The 23900-nt window shown below is 49.7% G+C and overlaps 1 protein-coding gene across 4 annotated transcripts in view; it reads left to right on the top strand.

Annotated features, from left to right (window-relative positions):
* The window catches only part of SMOC1 (SPARC related modular calcium binding 1), a 167395-nt gene that overhangs the window by 94097 nt on the left and 49398 nt on the right, over positions 1–23900 (top strand). For 3 of the 4 annotated variants that reach the window (XM_064144187.1, XM_064144170.1, XM_064144162.1), the window contains exons 6-7: positions 11092–11181; positions 17330–17410. In XM_064144187.1, coding sequence (XP_064000257.1) covers positions 11092–11181; positions 17330–17410 — 171 coding nt within the window. The remainder of the gene's footprint in view (positions 1–11091; positions 11182–17329; positions 17411–23900) is intronic. The other variant, XM_064144178.1, reaches the window with a different exon arrangement.

Here is a 23900-nt window from a genome sequence, read left to right as displayed (position 1 = left end):
AGAGCAGGCTGCCCACAGCCTCAGCCAGCCTGCCCTTAAACACCTCCAGCCATGGGGCCTCAACCACCTCCCTGGGCAACTCATTCCAGCCTCTCACCACTCTCATGCTCAACAACTTCCTCCTCACGACCAGCCTGACTCTCCCCACCTCCAGCCTCCTCTTCTGCAGCCTGCACAGCCCCAACTCTTTCAGTCTGTGCTCACAGCAGAGCTGCTGCAGCCCTCTCAGCTTCCTTGTGGCCCTTCTCTGGACACTCTGCAGCATCTCCACAGCCCTCTTGTAATGGGGGCTCCAGAACTGGATGCAGTACTCCAGGTGGGGTCTCAGCAGAGCGCAGCAGAGGGGGAGAATCACCTCCCTGGACCTGCTGGCCACACTTTTCCTGCTGCAGCCCAGGCTCTGCTTGGCTTTCTGGGCTGCAAGTGCACACTACTGGCTCCTGTTGTGCTTCCGGTCCAGCAGCACATTCTATCATCATAAAATCAACCAGGTAGGAAGAGACCTCCAAGCTCAGCCAGCCCAACCTAGCACCCAGCCCTGTCCAATCAACCAGACCATGGCACTAAGTGCCGCATCCAGACTTTTCTTGAACTCCTCCAGGGATGGTGACTCCACCACCTCCCTGGGCAGTACCATTCCAATACCAATCACTCTCTCTGGCAAGAACTTCCTCCTAACATCCAGCCCAGTATTCTTTACTTCCATGAGTAGCCTCTTTCTGCAGTCTTCATGGGTTCTTTTGGTTTGAAGATGTTCTGACAGCTCTCCTGTGTATCACTGTAGGCGAGCTTGCCATGCCACTGAAATTGCTGTAAGGAAAACTACACTCATTGGTAGTTGCAGGTTCTTGCCTGTAGCCTCCCAGAGCATGGCTAGAAATGGTGGAAGGTCACTCAGGGTGCAATCCTGGCTGAAAACTTCCCAGATCACCAAAAGCAAAGCCTGGAAAACAGCTGCAGCTCTGAGCTCTGCTCCACTTCTCATTCCTCAACCAGCAGTTGAGTTGATGTGTGGTGGTTTGTTGTTTGGGTTTTTGTTGGTTGGTTGGGTTGGGTTGTTTTGGGTTTTTTTTGGGTGTTTTTTCAACCATGCTTGTTAGGATGGGCTCACAGGTTGTGTGCTGCAAAGGTCCCTTCTGAAGTTATCTGGTGTGGAATAAACAGGGCTAAAGGGAAAGGCCTGACACTTGGTAGCGTTTCTGGGTGAGCTGGGGAAATGGAGCGAAGCTGGAGATGGGTAGGCTCAGGCTGGACGTGAGGAGGAAGTTGTTCAGCAGCAGAGTAGTGAGAGCCTGGAATGGGTTGCCCAGGGAGGTGGTGGAGGCCTCATCCCTGGAGGTGTTTAAGGGCAGGCTGGCTGAGGCTGTGGGCAGCCTGCTCTGGGGTAGGGTGTCCCTGGGCATGGCAGGGGGGTTGGAACTGGCTGCTCTTTGTGGTGCCTTCCAACCCTGACTGATTCTGTGATTCTATGCACTGTGAGACCAGTGGACTCCAGGCCAAAGAAGGATTTTGTTGTTGTCTTTGCTGCTGCTGAGCAGATTTCATGAGGCATATGAGGAACAACTCTGGCACCGTGGGTTTGGATATATGATTGTGGAAACCATGCAATACTCTTAACCTTGAAAAACAGTCATTAAGAAATGACTTTTTTCACATATATCTCAGCAGGGTGGCAAGAACAGCAGCAGAAAAGTTGAAGCAATAGCAGGAGAATCCCTCCAGCTTACAAAGGATTATGACATTTAGCCCATGAGGGAAAGGAGGGACTCTGCTGAAAGGGAGAATTGGTCAAATCTGGTACACTGAAAGTAACAAATAAACAAAACCATGATTTGCATCTTGGCTGCTTCTTCAAGAGCCTTTGAATGAGTTTCTTCCATTTCCCCCCACCCCTGCTTCCTGACAGTCTGAGCCACTCTGGGAGTGAATTGAAGGTTTTGACTTAAATCACAACAATCAAAACCATTGGCAAGCTCACTGCCATTGTCCTTGGGGTGGGGAAATAACTCAAGGAGTTGAGATTTGGTTGTGTAGCTTGAGGCTGATGCCTACAGGGTGCATACCTAAGTTGCAGAATCAATGAGGTTGGAAGAGACCTCCAAGCTCATCCAGTCCAACCTAGCACCCAGCCCTAGCCAATCAACCCGACCATGGCACTAAGTGCCCCAGCCAGCCTTGGCTTCAACACCTCCAGGCACGGCGACTCCACCACCTCCCTGGGCAGCCCATTCCAATGCCAATCACTCTCTCTGCCGACAACTTCCTCCTAACATCCAGCCTAGACCTCCCCTGGCACAACTTCAGACTCTGTCCCCTTGTTCTGTTGTTGGGTGCCTGGCAGAAGAGCCCAGCCCCACCTGGCTACAGCCTCCCTTCAGGTAGCTGTAGACAGCAGTGATGTCTGCCCTGAGCCTCCTCTTCTGCAGGCTGCACACCCCCAGCTCCCTCAGCCTGTCCTCACGGGGTTTGTGTTCCAGGCCTCTCATCAGCTTTGTCACCTTTCTCTGGACGGCACTCAGTCACTCAACACAAAGTCACTCAACATCACATGGTTGCCATAGTTTAGTTGACTAGGTCTGGGCTGGATGTTAGGAGGAAGTTGTTGCCAGACAGAGTGTTTGACATTGGAATGGGTTGCCCAGGGAGGTGGTGGAGTCACCATGCCTGGAGGTGTTGAAGCCAAGCCTGGCTGGGGCACTTGTTGCCATGGTCTGGTTGATTGGCGACGGCTGGGTGCTAGGTTGGACTGGATGATCCTGGAGGTCTCTTCCTACTTAAACCATTCTATGAAACCCAAGAAACTTTTTCTGAGCTTTCCATGTTTTGACCTCTTATTAGTTACTTGGACAAGAGAGAGATCACAAACCTGTGGCTCCATGCTCTCCTTCCAAGTTACTTGACTGCACTTTATTTGGGACCCTAGCCCAAGAAACAGGAGAGCAAAGGGCAAATCTGAAGTTGGAATTGAGTGCTTTGGAGGCTGGCTTTAATGAGTTTGAGGTTTTTGCTTTCTCTTCTGCTTTGATGCATGCCCATTTACCTGAGGAAAATTGTTAGCTGGAATGCTGCATTTCTGTGAGTGGGTTAGACCCAACAACTTCTCACCGGCGCTGAACCAAATGTATGTCACTGGAAAGTTCACAACCTCCTCACCTTAATTCTCTGAGCTTTCATGGCTGCTTTTGTTCCTAGGATAACATGTCTGTGTCTCTCTGCACTGGCACAACAATCTGGCAGTGTTTTGCCTTTAGAGTGGTAAAGTAGAATGGCTTTAGTTCTCAGCAGCATTGTCTTCTCTCCCCAGAAAGGTTTGCCCACCTTACAGGAGCGAGTGAGGTGTTTAAGTGGTAATTAGAGCTTGGTTCAGCAAGTTTTCTGCAGTAGTACTAGTAAGATGTTTTGCTTCTCTTCTCTCCCCAGAAAGATTTGCCTACCTTACAGGAGTGAGTGAGGTGTTTAAGTGGTAATTAGAGCTTGGTTCAGCAAGTTTTCTGCAGTAGTACTAGTAAGATGTTTTGCTTTTCTTCTCTTCTCTCCCCAGAAAGATTTGCCTACCTTACAGGAGTGAGTGAGGTGTTTAAGTGGTAATTAGAGCTTGGTTCAGCAAGTTTTCTGCAGTAGTGCTAGTAAGATGTTTTGCTTCTCTTCTCTCCCCAGAAAGATTTGCCTACCTTACAGGAGTGAGTGAGGTGTTTAAGTGGTAATTAGAGCTTGGTTCAGCAAGTTTTCTGCAGTAGTACTAGTAAGATATTTTGCTTCTCTTCTCTCCCCAGAAAGATTTGCCTACCTTACAGGAGTGAGTGAGGTATTTAAAGTGGTAATTAGGGCTTGGTTCAAACTTGCAGACTTCAAATCTGGATCTGAACTTTCCCAGAGGGAGGCTGTGTGTTTGGACATTGTGTTGGTTTGACCTGCTGCAGCACAAGCTCTGAAATGCAGGTGCAGATGTGGACTAGGATTCCGTAGCTCCCCAAGGGGGAGACATTTGAGACCACTTGTTTTAAACTGCCTGTTTAAATGATACATAACTGAAATAAATAGAAGACTGGGTCCCAGTCTGGGGGGAAAGTGTCTGCAGCGTTGTCTGAAGGGTATTCCCTTGCTGTGCCTTTCTGTTCTTTTCGACAGGGGCTGTTTGAAAGGTACGTGGAAAGATAAGTTAGAGAGCATGTTTGCTTTGCCTAATTACTGCAGAGTACCTTGAGAGCTTAAGCTGTGAGTGAGGACTTTGGATTTTGAGAGATGCTATCTGAACCTTGCGGTGCAGCAGTTGGAAAGCCACAGAATCCCAGGGGCTAGAGCCTTGCTATTAGCAGAGAGTGCCGCTTCAGGCCCCTGCGAGACGTTTGCTTCTGAAGGACCAGCCCTGGAAGAGGGAGCTCTTTGTTTGCGGCCAGAATAAACTCATTGTACACCCAGACAATTAACTCTTCAATCGACTTGCCAAGCCTCTGTAAAGCACGCCGGTCCCCCCTCCCTGCCCATCTCCGCTATTCAGGCACTTCGGCACACCAGTGTTTTGTTTGGGATCCTGAAAAAGTCCTTCCCAAGAATAGTCCGAGCAGATCAACATTGTCCTCCCGGCAGCATTTATCTCCTCCCGGCGGTGGATGTGTCAATCAGGAATCAAAAAGCCAAACAGAGGAGGCTTTGAGTTGTGTCAGGGGGGTCAGAGTGACTTCCAGCTGCCTGTGCGTGGGACAGGCGAAGAATGGTGCTGCCCATACAAATGCACTGCGCTGGCCCACAAAGTCCTCGGGGCTTGAGTGGCTTTTTTTTCATGTGGATGCACCTGCGAGAGAGCTGTGAGGAGGACGGGAGGGGGGAGTAATGCCTTCCAGAAGGCAGCGGGGCAGGCTCCCGGTCCCGCCCGGATGATGCCCGGGATGCAGCTGCGGAGGAAACGCTGCCCGTGGCTGTGCGGCGCACGGAGTAGCTGGGGGCGGAGGGGGAGAGTCACTGCAGTGCCAGGCGACCGCCGCGGCAGCACTGTCGTCTGCAGCACTCGGGCAGCTTCTCACCTTCCTGATCAAAGCTGCATCCTCTGCTCTGTGCCCAGGCGTCTGTGGGCTCTTACATCCGCAGGGAGCCTGTTGGTGCTTCTGAAAACGAAGGCAGTGAAGAGTGGGAGCTTGCTTCTGCTGATCTGGTTTCAAAAGCTGGGTGTTTTCTCTTGCATAGAAGTGGTTGGACTCCATCATCTGAAACCTCTATTTCCAACCTCTAAATGAGTCTGTGATTCTGTGGCAGGGGGTGTGAAAACCTGGCAGGAAAATCGATCTACACTTGGCCAGAGTTTATCCATCTCAGCTGCTTGGCAGGACTTTATCTTGATTTGGCTGGGTTGTAAGAATTTCACATTTTTGTGTCCTGAGCACTAACTTTCTGCATTGATGTTGGCAATGTGTCTCTGCAGAAGAGCTGCACAGGCTATTACATTAGTTATGACTTGCTGAAACTCTTTTTGAAGGTAGGGAAGGATTCTGATTGAGGCAACGATTTGCTCCACCCCTACAGTACTGGAAGGGAATTGTGTACAAGATCCCAGGTACTGCAAACCCAGGTTGTGTTCTTGCCTTTTCATAGCATCATTCCTGCTGGGCTGTAAAACACAGGAGAGAGCCAGGCCGATGCCCTCTGCTTCAGAGCTCTCAGAAGATTCTGAAATGATCTTCAATGGTTCTGGAGGGGACCTACAAAAAAGCTGGGGAGGGACTTCTTAGGCTGTCAGGAGTGATAGGACTGGGGGGAATGGAGCAAAGCTGGAGGTGGGGAGGAAGTTGTTGAGCATGAGAGTGGTGAGAGGCTGGAATGGGTTGCCCAGGGAGGTGGTTGAGGCCCCATGGCTGGAGGTGTTTAAGGGCAGGCTGGCTGAGGCTGTGGGCAGCCTGATCTAGGGTAGGGGATGAGCAGAGGGCTGGAGCTGCTCTGCTGAGAGGAGAGACTGAGGGAGTTGGTGCTGTTTAGTCTGGAGAGGAGAAGGCTTCCAGATGACCTTCTTGAGACCTTCCAGTATCTTTAGAATATCAGGTAGTGATAGGACTGGGGGGAATGGAACAAAGCTGGACATGGGTAGAGTGAGCCTGGATGTTAGGAAGAAGTTCTTTAGCATGAAGGTGGTGAGAGCCTGGAAGGGTTTGCCCAGGGAAGTGGTGGAACCCTCATCCCTGAAGGTGTTTAAGGCCAGACTGGATGAGGCTGTAGACATCCTGATCCAGTGTGAGGTGTCCCTGCCCATGGCAGGAGGGTTGGAACTAGATGATCCTTGTGATCCTTTCCAAGACTGACTGATTCTATGCTCTTTTGTGCCTGGTGAACATCCCCCATTCCCTTTGGGCTTCAGAGTAACAATATCCTGTGAATCTTGCATGTCACAGGCTCCAGGTCTCTGAAATGGCTTGATTTTGTTTTGTTCTGTTCTGTATTAAAGTGCTTCTTTGAGGAATACAAAAATGCTTCTTCCAAGCTTTTGGATATGTCAAGTTGAACTTACTCCTTGATTACCAGAAGGAAAAAGTCCAGTGGAACAAATGTTCTAGTGCCATGAACAGTGTATTGGGTGAGAGGGAGACATCAAGATGGGAGCAGACAAGTCCCAGGCTTGTCCTTCTGCCCAAAGGGAATGGCAGCGAAACATTTTGCCATAAGCTCATTTAAAATACTGAGACCTACTGAGAATTCTCTGGTTGAAGAAAGGGATTTGGTAGTTTCAAGGTAAGAAGCTGGCAGCTGGGAAGTGAGCATGGTGTGTTTAATGAAGTGCAGCCTTTGTCTGTTATGTGACTATTTAATGACCTGGAAATGAACAGTCAGCAATATCCCTGAAGTCTACAACTACCTGAAAGGAGCTTGTGGCCAGGTAGGGGTTGGTCTCTTCTGCCAGGCAAGCAGCAACAGAAGAAGGGAGGGGACAGAGTCTGAAGCTGTGCCAGGGGAGGTCTAGGCTGGATGTTAGGAGGAAGTTGTTGTCAGAGAGAGTGATTGGCATTGGAATGGACTGCCCAGGGAGGTGGTGGAGTCACCGTGCCTGGAGGTGTTGAAGCCAAGGCTGGCTGGGGCACTTAGTGCCATGGTCTGGTTGATTGTCTAGGGCTGGGTGCTAGGTTGGACTGGCTGAGCTTGGAGGTCTCTTCCAGCCTGGCTGATTCTATGATTCTAAGTATAATGACTGTAATTACAGGGCTCTTGTCTATCACATTTTGTCCTGTCTGTATGAGGAAAGACCTGTGCTTGCTCAAACAACAGGGGGGCAATTTTACTCCCCTCTCTTTGCAGAACAGCTAATTCCATGCTGAGCATTGCTGCAGTGTGGATCTAGTGACAGCCTAGTCTCAGTGACCTAGTGAGATGATGATTGTGTAGTTCACAGAGACATTTTGCTGACGTTATCTTAAACCCCTCAATTCGAAGCTTAGTTTGGTGTCTTTGTCAATTTGCTGCGTTTACTCTGTCACCGTTTTATACTTTCCAGGAGCTTAATAGCTAATTCATACCAAAACCTGCTACAAAGGCTGTCTTCAGCAGAATGCATTTCCCCAGTTGTCATTGCTGGTCTCTGTTCAGCACATGCACACGTCTAAAGGATACCCCTTGAACCTGAAGCACCCTGAGTTCTGCCAAAGTTCATAGAATCAGTCAGGGTCAGAAGGCACCACAAGGAGCAGCCAGTTCCAACCCTCCTGCCATGCCCAGGGACACCCTATCCTAGAGTAGGCTGCCCACAGCCTCAGCCAGCCTGGCCTTAAACACCTCCAGCCATGGGGCCTCAACCATCTCTCTGGGCAACCCATTCCAGCCTCTCACCACTCTCATGCTCAACAACTTCTTCCTCACCTCCACTCTGACTCTCCCCACCTCCAGCTTTGCTCCATTCCCCCCAGTCCTCTCACTCCCTGACAGCCTAAAAAGTCCCTTCCCAGCTTTTGTGTAGCCCCCTTCAGGTCCTGGAAGGCCATAAGGAGGTCACCTGGGAGCCTCCTCTTCTGCAGCCTGCACAGCCCCAACTCTTTCAGTCTGTGCTCACAGCAGAGCTGCTGCAGCCCTCTCAGCATCCTCCTGGCCCTGCTCTGGACACACTCCAGCATCTCCATAGTCCTCTTGGAATGGGGGTTCCAGAACTGGATGCAGTACTCCAGGTGGGGTCTCAGCAGAGCGCAGCAGAGGGAGAGAATCAGCTCCTGCTGCAGCCCAGGCTCTGCTTTGCTTTTTGGGCAGCAAGTGCACACTGCTGGCTCCTGTTGAGCTTCTGGTCCAGCAGCACCCCCAAGTCCCTCTCCTCAGGGCTGCTCTCCAGCCACTCACTGCCCAGCCTGGGTTTGTGTTTGGCATTGCCTCAACCCAGATGCATAGGTTCACATAATGGTTTGGATAATTTCTAGCTTCCCCCTATTCATAGAATCATAGAGTCAAGCAGGTTGGAAGAGACCTCTAAGCTCATGCAGTCCAACCTAGCACCCAGCCCTGTCCAATCAACCAGACCATGGCACTAAGTGCCTCATCCAGGCTTTGCTTCAACACCTCCAAGTTGCTGCTTTGAGTCTGAAAGCAATTCTGCAGTTCCTTGGTGCAGAAGCCTTTATGAAAGCAGTAGGAATAAACTTCTCATACTAGGGTTTTTTTTCACTTGTTAGTGCCAGCTATTTCCTGGTTTTATACAACATAAGAATTGTTCACCTTCCCAGTTGTTCCACAAGTATCTTTTGCACTTTTGAGTTGGTTTTTCTATAGAGCCAACCCATGCAGGTTGCAGCCTGCTCCCTGCTTCACCATGCTGTGAACGTCATCCCAAATAAAGAGCTGGGATCCTGCAGAAGCAGAGCAGCCTCTTCTGACCAAAACCAAGGTGAAGGCCCAACTGTTTACTTGTATCCAAAAATGTCTTTAAAAAGCAAAATCCTTCTTGTAAATGAAGCAAAACAGAGGGAATTTTTCCAATCCATTAGTTGTTGAAGCTTTGAAAGGAAAATACTACTTACCCATGTTACTGGTAATAACCAGCAACAGGAAAACTCAGAACAAGAGTTGACTGAGCCAATAGAGAGTATTTTTTCTTCCCAGAAACTACTCTTTTATTTTGCTGTGCTTGCAGTTAAGCACAGAAACAAATACAGTGATGAAGAGGGAAAATGACAGCAGGGTCCCTTTTTGCTCGTTGCTGTCGACCTACTTTACTGCAGTGACTCACCGAGGTTGAAATGGAGTTACCAGCACTGCTCTGCCTTCTGTGCATTAAAGTTCTTTCTGTGGCAATGAATAAAATTAATGATCTATGGGAGAGGTGTTCAGGCTTTTTCTCACTTTGTAAAACTGCACACATGGTGATGGATGGAAAAGTAGTCTAGAAGCCTCTGTTTTCCATCTCTGTCCTTCCTTTCCCTGTCCGATGTGTGCAGTTCTGGAGCCCCCAACACAAGAACGACATGGAACTGTTAGAGCAAGTCCAGAGGAGGCCACCAAGATGCTGAGAGGGCTGCAGCAGCTCTGCTCTGAGGACAGGCTGAGAGAATTGGGGCTCTGCAGCCTGGAGAAGAGAAGGAAAGTTAACCCTGGGTAGTGCTGTGTGAATTCAGACTACAGGTGGAAGCTTGTATGGGGAGCTTTCAGTCCAGGTGTGTGAAGCTGCCCCACCAGCTTGGATGGCTTTTAATTGCAATTGATGGCAGTGAAGGTTAACTTCAGTTGTGTTTAAGTTGTGATGCTGTAGAACTGGAAATGTGCTAAAACTTCCTTCTGCAGAAAATAAGGAATGCAATGTGAGTTTGGGCTCTGCAGCCTAGAGTGGCCTTCCAGTATCTGAAGGGGGCTACAGGAAGGCTGGGAGGAACTATTGACAAGGTCTGGTGATGGCAGGATGAGGAGGAATGGGTTTGAACTGGCAGAGGGGAGATTGAAACTGGATGTTAGGAAGAAGCTCTTTGCAGTGAGGGTGGTGAAACACTGGAAGAGGTTGCCCAGGGAGGTTGTGGAGCACAGAAGCACAGAATGCAATTCTCCCTGGAGGTGTTTGGGGCCAGGTTGGATGAGGCCTTGAGCAAGCTGTTCTTGTGGGAGGTGTCCCTGCCTATGGCAGGGGGTTGGAACTGGATGAGCTTTGAGGTCCCTTCCAATCTAAGCCATTCTGTGATTCTGTTCTATGATTGTAAGGAAAAAAAAAAGCTTTGCTATTGACCATCCTTTTCCAACAGCTCTTCAGTGAATGTTGGTACCAGGTTGGTTCTGCACAGGTAAGTTTCAGAAGAAGAGTGGTTGTTTTGAACAAGACTAAGGAGAAAGACACAGTGGGACAGCAGCCTGCAGACCCCTGCTGTCTCATGAAATGCCTTCTGTGTGGTATATGGCCACCTGAAACTAAAAAGGTGATTGCCTGCTCAGTGGAATGAGGGGAAACTGCCATGGGATGCACAGCAGAGGGAGAGGGGAGAGAGTGGGAGGCTTCTATTAAGAATAGTGCTTGATAGTGAGGGTGGTGAAGACACTGGCACAGGTTGCCCTGGGAGGTTGTGGACCACAGAAGCACAGAACGTGGTCAAAGATCATGCTCTGTGCTTCTGTGGTCCACAATCTCCCTGGAGATGCTCTTTCCAGTGAGGGTGGTCAAACTCTGGCACAGGTTGCCCAGGGAGGTCGTGGCTGCTCCCTCCCTCGAGGTGTTCAAGGCCAGGCTGAATGAGGCTGGGCTGGAAGGTCAACCTCCCTGCGGGAAGAGCTGCCTGGGATGGTACCAGACTACAGATATGAGACACTGTCATAGATTACCCAGGGAGGTTGTGGAGCACAGAAGCACAGAATGTGATCAAAGATCACATTCTGTGCTTCTGTGCTCCACAACCTCCCTGGAGGTGTTCAAGGCCAGGTTGGATGAGCAACCTGTTCTAGTGGGAAGTGTCTCTGCCTATGGCGGGGGGGAGTTGGACCTGGCTGAGCTTTGAGCTCCCTTCCAACCTAAGCCATTCTGTGGTGTTTGCTGCTCTGTCAGTTGAGTGTTTTCATTCTGTCTGTCTTCTTTCTCTTCTGGACTTGGCCGGGCCTCGTGCAAATCCCAACCATTCAACAGTGCTGGAGAGTAGATAGTATTTACCTCAATAATGGTAGTTTCTTTTCGCTTCTTTTTAACCCTCAATTCAGATGACGGTTCCAAGCCGACGCCTACCATGGAGACCCAGCCTATTTTTGATGGAGAAGGTAAGAGCATTCCTTAACATAATGCCACCAATGTCAAAACCTAACCCAAGAACCTGCTTCTCTTTCCCTTTTCCCTAGGATTTATGGCTCAGAGGCTTTCTTTATCCTGCAAAGCAGAAAAGCCAGTGAATCTCCATGAGTTATCCAAATTTCACAGCACCCTTGGGACCTCAGGCATTTTCCTTAATCCTTTTACATCCTCCCCTTTTCCTTGGAATCCAACAATAACACCAGCTGACCAGATTCCTGGAGTTAACCTTGGAGGAAAAGGTGTCATGCATCAAGTCAGAAATGGCAACTTCCTTAGTCTCTGCTTAGCCTCTCACTCTCCCCCACTCTCCTGATACCAGCGCTGGAGTTTCATAACCTATGCAGTGTGTTAGAGCTTCAGGGGAGGGAGGGAAGAGCTAAACCACAGCTTGTGAATGTTGACTTGGAAGCAGAGTGCTGGGAGTTTGCTCTGTTTAGCAATTGCTTTCATTGACGCAAATACTATTTAAGCAAATGAAGTCAGTGTCCTGGGCCCACTTCATTTGTGGCCCACCAAGGCAGCTGCCTTCTCCAATGGGATAATCTTGCAATTACACTGGTTTGGAGAGGGAGCAGCAGACCTTAGTTCATTAAAGGCCTTGAAACTAGGGTAAAATGTCTGTCATGACAGAGGGTTCGAGGCTTTCACAGCACAAACGTGGACAGCAGTGGGGATAGTGGTCCTTGGGCAGTCTCTGGAGAGCAGCCAGGCAGAGAGGGACCTGGGGGTGTGGGATGGTTTGAGTGTTCCCTGCCCCCTCCCCACACTCTGTAAATCACCCAGACTAGACTCGGTCAGCTGGAAGTTGAGGAATGAAGCTTTGTATTCACAGCTTAGCACAATGTACAAGCAGAGATTCACAATCTATGCAGTTATATACATAGACAAGGGAAAAGGTAATGCAGAAACACAACAGCCCTCCCAGAAATCTGAGTCCACAGGAGGGGCTCCCAACCACTCTTCCACCTTCTGCCACCCCCCCTCTACTTTATCCCAGACGTTGCCTTGTGCACAGGGAAGAATGGAGGGTTGGCCAGGGGGCTAGGAAGCAGGTGGATTACTCAGAGAGGTTAGAGAGAGAGAAAAATGCAGTCCACAGCCCAGACAGAGAGCGACTCTTATCTGTATTCCAATTCTTGCTGTCTACAGCTACCTGAAGGGAGGCTGTGGCCAGGTGGGGTTGGGCTCTTCTGCCAGGCAAGCAGCAACAGAACAAGGTTACACAGCCTCAAGCTGTGCCTGGGGAGGTCTAGGCTGGATGTTAGGAGGAAGTTGTTGTCAGAGCGAGTGATTGGCATTGGAATGGGCTGCCCAGGGAGGTGGTGGAGTTGCCGTGCCTGGAGGTGTTTAAAAGGAAGCTGTATGAGGCACTTAGTGCCATGGTTTAGTTAATGAGAAGGGTTAGGTTGTAGGTTGGAGTGGATAATTCTGGAGGTCCTTTCCAACCTGGTTAGTTCTGGTTAGCAGCTGCCTGCCCTGTGTGATGCTTAGATGTAGTGCAGGCTTTCTACCGCTTTAAACCCACACCCATTATAAGTCAAGCTGTGGGCAGAAGTCCAAACTCTGTGACCCACCTGAAGTGCAGCCCATAAGGCAGTGAAGGGAAAGCCCTGTGCTTTTTCATACTGAGCTGCTCTACTTAGCACTTCTTTTAAACTGGATCAAAGCCAGAAGCAGAGACCACTGAGAGTAGGTGTTGCTGTTGATACCTCCTGCCTGCTTGTAAAATCAAGTGATGGGGTGGAGAGGGTTTTTGTAGTTAAAATAAGCTCATTTAACGGCAGGATGCTGCAATCTTGACACTTCCATTTAGTGATTGTAGATTGGTAAGAATTTTCTCATGAGATTTAGGGAACAAAGCAAAGCCCTCAGAGCGAAAAAAAGCATTCCCAGACCAACAAAGGAAACTGAAGCCATGCTGATTCTCTCTTGTTTATGTCAAAAGAAAGCTCCTCCTTGCAGCAAGTCCATGTGGCATTAAATTGCTGTTGGTAATCACAAACTTCTGGCCTTTAAGTTGCCCCCTGACAGTGTGCCTATAGATATTCAAAGGAAGAACTGTACTGGTGAAATGTAGGAGTGAGCCCATCCAGTTCATACGTCTTGTTCAGAAGGTCCTTCGAGGAGTGACTCAGTGGTATCATAGAATAGAGGTGATTGCAAGAGACCTTAAAGAGCATCCAGTCCAACCTTTAAACCAGCACTGAAGAATGTTATCACAGCATACAGGTGATTGAAAGAGACCTCAAAGAGCATCCAGTCCAACCCTTAAACCAGCACCGAAGGGTTAACACAAAGCCATGTCCACACCCTGCTTAGAAATCTCCAGTGACTCCACCACTGCCCTGGGCAGACCAATCCAATGATTAATAATCCTTTTTACGTAGAAGTATTTCCTAATATCCAGCCTAAATCTCCTCTGGTGCAGTTTGAAACCATTTCCTCTAGCCATGTTGCTTGCCACCAAGAAGAGACTGACCCCTGGCCACAACAACCACAAGCAGTGCTACAGGCTGGGGTCAGAGTGGCTGAGAGCAGCTGGGAAGAAAGGGACCTGGGGGTGCTGGGAGAGAGTAGTTGAAGATGAGGCAGCAGTGTGCCCAGGTGGGCAGCAGAGCCAATGGCATCCTGGGCTGGCTCAGGAGCAGTGTGGGCAACAGGACAAGGGAGGTTCTTCTGCCCCTGTGCTCAGCACTACTCAAGCCATCCCTTGAGTGCCGTGCCCAGTTCTGGGCTCCTCCATTCCAGAGAGATGTTGAGGTGCTGGAAGGTGTCCAGAGAAGGGCAGCAAGGCTGGGGAGGGGCCTGTGGGGAGGGGCCTGTGAGGAGAGGCTGAGGGAGCTGGGGGTGTGCAGCCAGCAGAAGAGGAGGCTCAGAGCAGAGCTCATTGCTCTCTGCAACTCCGTGAAGGGAGGCTGTAGCCAGGTGGGGTTGGGCTCTGCTGCCAGGCAAGCAGCAACAGAAGAAGGGGACACAGTCTCAAGCTGTGCCAGGGCAGGTCTAGGCTGGATGTTAGGAGGAAGTTGTTGTCAGAGAGAGTGATTGGCATTGGAATGGGCTGCCCAGGGAGGTGGTGGAGTGGCCGTGCCTGGAGGTGTTGAAGCCAAGGCTGGCTGGGGCACTTAGTGCCATGGTCTGGTTGATTGGCCAGGGCTGGGTGCTAGGTTGGGCTGGCTGAGCTTGGAGATCTCTTCCAACCTGGTTGATTCTCATCTCAGGTACTTGTAGAGAGCAAAATGGTCTCCCTCTGAGCCTCCCTTACTCCAGGCTAAACGACTCTGGAGAGCAGCCCTGTGGAGAGGGACCTGTGGGTCCTGGTGGCTAACAAGTTACCCATGACACAGCAATGTGCCCTTGTGGCCAAGAAGTCCAAGGACTGGGGTGTGTTAGGGAGAGTGTGTCCAGCAGATCAAGGGAGGTTCTCCTCCCCCCTCTACTCTGCGCTGCTGAGACCTCGTCTTGAATACTGTGTTCAGTTTTGGGCTCCCCAGTTAAAGAGGGACAGGGATCTGCTGGAGAGGGTCCAGCAGAGGGCTGTGAGGATGATGAGGGGACTGGAGGGCATGGCTGATGAGGAGAGGCTGAGGGACCTGGGACTGCTTAGTCTGGAGAAGACTTAGAGGGGACTTGATAAATATTTATAAGTATCTGAAGGCTGCCAGGAGGGGGGGACAGGCTCTGCTCACTGCTCCCTGGGATAGGACAAGGAGCAATGGGTGTAAGCTACAGCAAAAGAGGTTCCACCTCAAGGCAAGAGGGAACTTCTTTCCTGGAAGGGTCCCAGAGCACTGGCACAGGCTCTCCAGGGAGGTTGTGGGGTCTTCTGTGGAGACTTTCAAGGCCTGTCTGGATGTGTTCCTGTGTGACATGAGCTAGATTGTGTGGTCCTGCTCTGGCAGGGAGGTCTGACTGGATGATCTCCTTGGGTCCCTTCCAACCCCTGACATCCTGTGAGCCTGTGAATTCCAGTTCCCTCAGCCAGTCCTTGTAGGATTTGTGCCCTCGACCCTTCATCAGCTCGTTGCCCTTCTGTGGATACACCCCATCTCAATATTATTCTTGTAGTGAGTGACCCCCAAACTAACCACAGGATTCAAGGTGTGGCCTCACCAGTGCCAAATATAGGAGGACAGTGGCTTCCCTACTCCTGCTGGCCACACAATTTCTGATAGATGGCCAGGAAAATAGTGCAATGAAACCTGTAGAGAAGGTGATCTTTGTTAATTAAGTTTACTACTGCTGGACTGTCAGTGTTCAACCTCACTGGAAGAGGTGCCTTGAACACGATTGCAGTGGTGCCTACAGTCAGTGTAGCTGAAAATGTTTAGGAGGGGAAAAACCATCTTTGTTTTTCTTTCATGCTCTTACAAACGTTTCATCAGTGTTCCTTGCAGTTGTCTGGCTTCTACTTTGAGTCAGAGCCACGTAAATGTCAACAAGGGAGCAGGAGACCTCTTGTGAAAACCTCTTAGAGGAAATTAAAGGCATACTCCAGGATGTAATGTTTAAGGCATTCTCTTGTGGAAACTTAGAATCATAGAATGTAAGGGCTGGAAGGGACCTCCAAAGCTCACCTGGTCCAGCCCCCCTGCCACAGCAGGATCACCCAGAGCAGATCACACAGGAACACGTCCAGGGGATTCTTGAACATCTCCATAGAGGGAGACTCCACAACCCCCCTGGGCAGCCTGTTCCAGGGCTCTGTCACCCTCACAGGGAAAAAATCCTTCCTCAAGTTCTCATGGAACCTCCTCTGCTTCAGCTCCCACCCATTGCCCCTTGTGCTGTCACTGGGCATCACCCAGCAGAGCCTGGCTCCAGCCTCTTGCCACTCATCCTGCACATCTTTATAAGCACGAACAAGGTCACCCCTTAGTCTCATCCTCTCCAAGCAGCACAGCCCCAGCTCCCTCAGGGTCTCCTTGTGAGGAAGAAATTCATCCCAGGATGGGGTTCACCAGCTGGAGCCATCACCTGTCTCCATACTGTCCCAGAAAACTTTCTTCCACCTTACTGAGGTCACCTCTCGATCTTCTCTGCTTCCTGCCCCTCAGTCTCTCCTCATGAGGAAGGTGTTCAACTTAATAACTTTTGGAACTTAAGATATTGCCAGTCCTGAGAGTATCACTTTAGGAGCTTTAGTAGGAGAATCATAGAATGGTCTAGGTTAGAAGGACCTCAAGGATTGTCCAGCTCCAACCCCTGCTGTAGGCAGGGACACCTCCCACTAGAGCAGGCTGCTCAAGGCCTCATCCAACCTGGCCTTAAACACCTCCAAGGAGGAAGCAGCCACAACCTCCCTGGGCAGCCTGTGCCAGTGTCTCCCCACCCTCACTGTGAAGAGCTTCCTCCTAACATCTAATCTACGGTCCTGAGTGCTGCTGTGCCCAGTTCTGATCAAGCACTGCTGTGCTGTCCCCTTGTGTCTTAGGGCAGGTTCCGCTGTGTTCTGAAGTGGATTTTCACGCTCTAGAGGAGGCACTCTCAGGACATTTAGATTTGGATGTCTTGGTTGTAGTGGCTCAGACAGGATTTTTCTGAGCAGAACTTGTTTCTCTAATAGACATCCTTTCAAGTCCTCCCAGAAATAATCTTAGTTTCTCTGCCTATTTCAGATTTTGCTGTTGCTTGTTTTGGGGAGCTGACTATGGTCAGCTCTTAACTGCCCTGTTAAAGCAATACTTAAAGCCTGAAATGACTTTTCTTTTCATCTCCATTTCATGTGCAATTTAGTGGAAAGCAATATATACTACAGCACACAACAAAGCCTTTGAAATATATCTGGAGGAGAAAGAATTTAGGTTTGCAAATTGAGAAAGGGGGGGAGGGGATTAAAAAGCAAAACACCATCCAAACAACAAAAAACAACCAACCAAAACAAACCCAAATTGTCTTGGCAGCAGAGAAGGCAGTCTCTGGAATGGAGAGGTAAGGAGATTACCTTGTGGAAAGCTTTACAAGTAGTGGTTCCTAAGAGCTCATGGGCCAATCTTTACAGAGTTGCTGGGTCACTTAAGACATGATTGTAGCTAAGGTCTTGTCCTCCTGAGTAACAGGCATGTGCATTCCCTGGTTGCTTGAGTTTCCTTAGGACAGTTGTGTTTTTTTCTCTTTCAGAAATCACAGCACCAACCCTTTGGATTAAGCACTTGGTCATCAAAGATTCCAAGCTGAACAGCTCCAGTGTAAGGAATTCAGGTAATGTTCCACCTGGAAAAACAAACAAACAAACAAAACAAGTTTCTTGTAGCTGTTTTTCAGTCCCAAGCTGTACTTATTTCATTCTTCCTTCTTTTTAGCTGTCCTGCAGCTTTTCAGTGTTGCAGGACTACAGGTGTAGGCAGCATGTCCCCAAGGCCATGGTCGATGTGTGATGAGGGTCATTTGCTTCCCTAAACCAGACTTGGGCAACCTCCAATGATGTAACCTAACAACTCATCCTAGCTGTCTGCCGTCTTTGTTCTCTTTGTTTCTCAGCTGTCTTTCATAGGTGATGTATTTTCCTCTGAGATCTGGGCCATGGTTGTGCTCTAAGCAGCTGAGAAAGTATTGAAAGGGGCTTCTCTTCTAGCAACATCAATATTCTTCTTGGCTGAGAATTAGATTATTTCACAATGGAGGGAAGATCACTTGGGTCTGGACCTAAATAACTCTGGAGAGTATTTCTGTGGGTAATAGAGTGTATAAAGGAAGACCCAAGCATAAAACCCAGTAAAGATCATGAACATGAGTGGAGGAGAAGAGGTGGAAGATGTGAGGTTAAGATGTAAAACTTGAGCTTAGAGATGAGGGTGGAGTCCCTGAAATCACAAGAAACTGGAAGAGTCTGAAGGTGATGGTGAGAGAGTCTTGGTAGGAATGGTTTCTGTCTGATACTTTCACAGAAGTGGGAGAAAGAAAGAAGATAAAGGGGATACCAAAAGAGGAACTATGCCTTAAGGGGCCATGGGTTTACTACAGACTTTAAATAGGAGCTGATTAGTGTGTGCATAGACCATCCATTGGCTGTAACTCTAGTTCCCAGAGTGGATAAATTGTGATAGCTTGGAGTGCCTCTTCACTTGGTGTTTCTGTAGCAGCCAGAGAGCACTCCTGGCACTTGGCAGTTCCCATCACTTTGCTGTGACCCTTTCCACCTGTAGGGTGAAGTCAGTGCTAGACTAGTTGAGATTCTCTTGCTGCTCAGCTGGGGAGAGCTCAGAGCAGGAGGGCATCCAGCATTGCCCGGGCCCATCTTAGCAAGTGGCCTGTGCATCACCTGATTGTTGTTGAAGCAGAGTGATCCGTGTGGGAATTATGCAGAAGCTTCAGACTGATGTGGGAGTTTTGGCATTCTTCTTCAAGGATATCTTTCATGGGAGAGCAAATGCAGTGTGTGTTCTGTGAGCTGCCAGCACTGCTCATAGTGCCATTGAAGGTGACAGTTAATATTAAAATCCTATGTTAAAGGATCCTGCCTATCTTGGAGACCAACATTCCTTCCAAGGCAGCAAACCTGGGGGTAGTAGCAGGTGGTAGTAGTAGTGGGGACCTGGGACTTTTTAGTCTGGAGAAGAGAAGACTAAGAGAGGATTTAATCCATGTTTATAAACATCTGAGGGCTGATCAGGAGGTGGGGGACAGGCTCTGCTCACTGCTTCCTGGGATAGGACAAGGAGCAATGGGTGTAAGCTGCAGCACAGGAGGTTCCAGCTCAACACAAGGGGGAACTTCTTTCTTGGAAGGGTCCCAGAGCACTGGCACAGGCTGCCCAGAGTCTCCTCTGGAGACTTTCAAGGCCTGTCTGGGTGTGTTCCTCTGTGACCCAAGCTAGATTGTATGGTTCTACTGTGGCAGGGGAGTTGGGCTGGATGATCTCCTTGGGTCCTTTCCAACCCCTGACAAGATCCTGTGAGCCTATGGTTCCAAGATGTGGGTTCTAGGATGCTACAAAGTGACTTGGGAACAGGAGGGTCTCACTTGAGAGCCTGTCTACCAGCCTTTCTTGGCCTGTCAGAGCCAAGCTAGGCTGGCTTTCATCTTGCAAAGGGAACCAGTTTGTTCCAGTGTTTAGTCAGGAAGCTGCCTGATGTAAACCAGAGTTCTGTTCATGGAAGAGTTCTTCTGTGAGTTTACTTTTGTCCACTTCTTTTTCCCCAGTTGGTTCAGATGTCATTTCTCTTATTCAGACAAGCTTACTGTGGGTGCATGCTACACATCAAAAATAAATGATCTTCTGGAAAATTGAAGGGTCTGCAGGAGATGGTTTCTACAGCCAGCTAAAAGGAGCTGTGTGGTTCATCTGTTTCGGTCTTACTGATTGCCCTGACAGACACTCCTTGGCTTGTAGGATCTCATTAAGAGACTGGATCACCAATTTGTAGCCTCCAGTTTCCACAGAGAAATAACACAGACATCTCTGCTTCTGACGTGAAATGATTGACACCAAGCAGTGCTGCCTCCTTGAAGGAAGGCCATGGGTTAGCTGATACAAGGTGTGGGTGGCTCCTTCTTAGCCTGTTTCTTTCAACCACTGAAGCTCAGGCTCCTTTGTGGACGTGGACCCACAGTTAGACTTGGTCTGACCTGCTCCACAGACCACCCACTCACAGCTGAACTCAGAGGTATCCTCAGGTAGGAGTGGGTGGTGGATACCCAAGGATAGAGGAGAATCAAAGCCATGCAGAGACCTTTTCCCACTTGTGCTGGTTTGAGCCTAGCTGGAATGTTTTGGTGAGAAGAATTAGATGACAGGCTGTGGAAAGGAAACAGTGGTGATGTCTGCTGCACTCATAGGCTTGCTGAGATGGATAAGAACAAGAACACAAACATAGTTAACAGAGTCACTCTCTGTCTCTCTGGGGCTGAACTTCTCTCTGTAACCTAACCTGCTGTCTTTGTGACCAATCTATCTGTTTCCTAACCCCCCTGGCTCACCCTCCAAGCTACCTTGAGGCAAAGTCTTGGGTAAGGTAGAGGGGTGGGAAGAAGGTGAAAGGGTGGTTGGGAGCCCCTGCTGGGGACCCTGGTTTCTGGGAGGGCTGCTGTGTTTCTGTATTACCCAAACCATCACACCACTGCCAGCAAGCCAGGCACTGGTTTATTGCACACCACCACCACCACTGCTACAGCAAAGTGTGATCAAAATGTGATGGTTTGTGTGTTCCCCACCCCTCCCTCACTTTGGAAAATCCCCTAGACTAGACTCAGCCACTGGGAATTGAATGAATGAAGCTATATTTACAGCTTAGCACAATGTACAAGCAGGTATTTACAGCTATACAGCTATAGACAGAGATAGACAAGTTAAAAGGTAACACAGAAACACAGCAGCCCTTCCAGAAACCAGAGTCCCCAGCAGGGGCTCCAAACCACCTTTCCACCTTCTTCCCACCCCTCTACCTCACCCCAGACTTTGCCTTACACTTAAGGTAGTTTGGAGGGTCATCCAGGGGGGTTAGGAAACAGATGGATTAGTCAGGCAGGTTAGAGAGAGAAGTGCAGCCCAAAGCCCAGAGAGAGGACTCTCTTATTTATGTTTGTGCTCTTGTTCTTATCCATCTCAGCAAGCCTATGAGTGCAGCAGCCATCACCATTGTTTCCTTTTCACAGTCTATCATCTAATTCTTCTCACCAAAACATCCCAGCTAGGCTCAAACTAGCGCACAAAGAAACCAGGGCAGGCAGGGATGTGTCACTCCTAGGGGACACTTTCCTGTCAGGAAAAGATGGTTTAAGGTGTTTCAAGTTAGCTTTTGCTTAAATCTGATGTGGCTTTATGATGAGGAGAGTCCAAAACCCCAAACCTCTAGCCCTAGAGCCTCACCACCACAAAGGCAACGCCAAAGCCATTCTTTAACTGACTTCTATTGACCTCCAGCCCTGGGTTGAGCTGGAGCTGATATCTTCTTTGTAGTGTCTGTGTGACAACTGCTTGTGAACTGTTAGATTTTACACTTAAACCAAAGGAGAACTGGGCTCACAAACTTGCTGCAGCACCTGCTTGGGTGAATGCCAAGCTCCAGGCTTTGCCCACAGTTCCTTTGTACAGTACTTTTCCTTCCTCCCATTGCTTGTCACATATGTTAAAAGGCAAGGTAGGGTAGGTGGGATCAAACAACAAAGTGCTAGGGAGGATAATTGTTGGTTAGAATCTGGATCTTCAAATGACTTCGTCTGCCTCCGCTGAAGATGATGAAACAGCTGTCATGAGATGGGCATGCAAAATCAGGGACCTTTTTAATTGCTTTTGGCCATTGACAACTTAAAATTGTAAGGCTCTTCTGATTTCTCAATTGCTTTGGAAGAGTTAAGGTAAGGTCAAGAACTGGCTGGAGGGGCAGGCCCAGAGAGTGGTGGTGAATGATGCCACATGCAGTAGGCAGCTGGCACTGGTGGTGTGCCCCAGGGATCAGTGCTGGGCACAGTCCTGTTCCATATCTTTATTGATGATCTGGAGCAGGGGATTGAGTCCAGCATCAGTAAGTTTGCAGATGACACCAAGCTAGGAGAAGCTGTGGAGCTGTTGAAGGGTAAGAGAGCCTTGCAGAGGGACCTGGCCAGGCTGGATGGGTGGGCAGAGGCCAATGGGATGAGACTGAACAAGGCCAAGTGCAGGGTTCTGCACTTTGGCCACAACAACCCCAAGCAGCACTACAGGCTGGTAACAGAGTGGCTGAGAGCAGCCAGGCAGAGAGGGACCTGGGGGTGCTGGTAGAGAGGAGCTGAAGATGAGCCAGCAATGTGGGCAGGTGGGCAGCAGAGCCAATGGCATCCTGGGCTGGCTCAGGAGCAGTGTGGGCAGCAGGACAAGGGAGGTTCTTGTGCCCCTGTGCTCAGCACTGCTCAGGCCACCCCTTGAGTGCTGTGTCCAGTTCTGGGCTCCTTAATTGAAGAGAGATGTTGAGGTGCTGGAAGGTGTCCCCACAAGGGGGAACTTCTTTTCTGTAAGGGTCCCAGAGCACTGCACAGGCTGCCCAGAGAGGTTGTGGAGTCTCCTTCTCTGGAGCCTTTCAAGGCCTGTCTGGATGTGTTCCTCTCTGATCTGTGCTAGATTGCATTGTCCTGCTCTGGCAGGGGGTTTGGACTGGATGATCTCCTTGGGTCCCTTCCCACCCCTAACGTCCTGTGAGCTGTGATTCTATGATTCTTCTTAACACCCACACTCCAAATATTTGTAAACATTAATGAGATCCCCTCTTAGTCTTCACTTCTCCAGACTAAACTGCCCTAGGTCTCTCAACCTCTCCTCAGAGAGATGCTGCAGTCTCCTCAACATCTCTGCAGTGCTCCACTAGACTCTCTCTTGGAGTTTCCTGTCTGTCCTGAGCGGGGAACCCAGAACTGGATGCAGTCTCATCCGGGCGGTGTAGAATCCTCTGTGGTTCCTCATCCCCAAAGCTGGGTTATCTCCAAATCCATTTGTGCTACTTGGTGGCTTGGTTTGGGTTAGCAAGAGATTACAGCCTGTATTCAGCTTTATCCTGACAACCTTTAAGAAAACCACAGGGTGATGTAATGAGCTCATGCATGGAAAAATAAACAGCTCTAGAGAAAGCAGCAGTAGCAGCCTCAAGTAAATATTCTGCAGTCACTGGGGCTTTTGAACATGACGTTATTTGAAAGGGAGAATGAGTAATGGATGAAGGGTAGCAGCTGAAGGCAGGTTTGTGTGTGCCTGTTTGGGAAAGAAAGAAAGAAAAGGCTGTATTGGTTTTTAAGGAGCTGATGGAATGAAACTCCTGCAAAGGGATGCAAAGAGAAATGCAGAATGGGGTTGGAAAGGAAAAGAGACAGAAAAATAAATGACAGAGCATACATACAGAGCAGCCCCCTTGGATTTCCCCCCACCCCAAACCAATCTACACTCCCTGCTGCTCCAGTCCTTCACCACCCATAAGTCATCGACTCACTCAGGCTGGAAGAGACAAGGAGGCAGTGGAATAGATTATTTGGAGAGATGCTGTTCTGTCCTTCCTTTCTGACCCAGGCAGTTACAGCGGTGAGCAACCTGCGCTGTTCTTGTAGCTGGCTCTGGAGCAGCTTGGACTGGACACCTCAGGATGCCATCATAGAATCAGCCAGGCTGGAAGAGACCTCCAAGCTGATCCAGTCCAAACTAGCACCCAGCCCTAGCCAAGCAACCAGACCATGGCACTGAGTGCCTCCTCCAGGCTTTGCTCCAACACCTCCAGGCATGGTGACTCCACCACCATCCTGGGCAGCCCATTCTAATAGGACCAGAGTGAGCCTGTGGAGGCCCTAACTGGGCCCACTCCTTACGTGTTTACCCCAATAAGCAGCTCCCACCAGAGACAGCAGGCAGGAGGCAGAGGAGGGGAGGGAGTTCTGGCTGAGTGCCAGCTTGTAAAGAGAGAGCAGAATTATGGGATGGGATAGCAATTTTACACTTTGCTGTGTCCACCCCTAGACTCCTGTAGTCCCTAGAGGGTTTTTAATCCCATGGTCCCAACCTTTGACAGCCAGCCCAGACAGCAACCCTGTGCTGGGCTGCAGCAAGAGCAGTGTGGGCAGCAGGGCAAGGGAGGGGATTCTGCCCCTTGGCTCTGCTCTCCTCAGACCCCACCTGCAGTCCTGGGTGCAGTTCTGGAGCCCCCAGCACAAGAAGCACATGGAAATGTTGGAGCCAGTCCCAAGGATGCCACCAAGGTGTTGAGAGGGCTGCAGCAGCTCTGCTTTGAGATCAGGC

Source organism: Pogoniulus pusillus, chromosome 1 (assembly GCF_015220805.1).
Source record: "Pogoniulus pusillus isolate bPogPus1 chromosome 1, bPogPus1.pri, whole genome shotgun sequence".
Taxonomy (NCBI): domain Eukaryota; kingdom Metazoa; phylum Chordata; class Aves; order Piciformes; family Lybiidae; genus Pogoniulus; species Pogoniulus pusillus.
The sequence above is the reverse complement of the archived record's forward strand: the minus strand, read 5'-3'. Positions and strand labels throughout refer to the sequence as shown.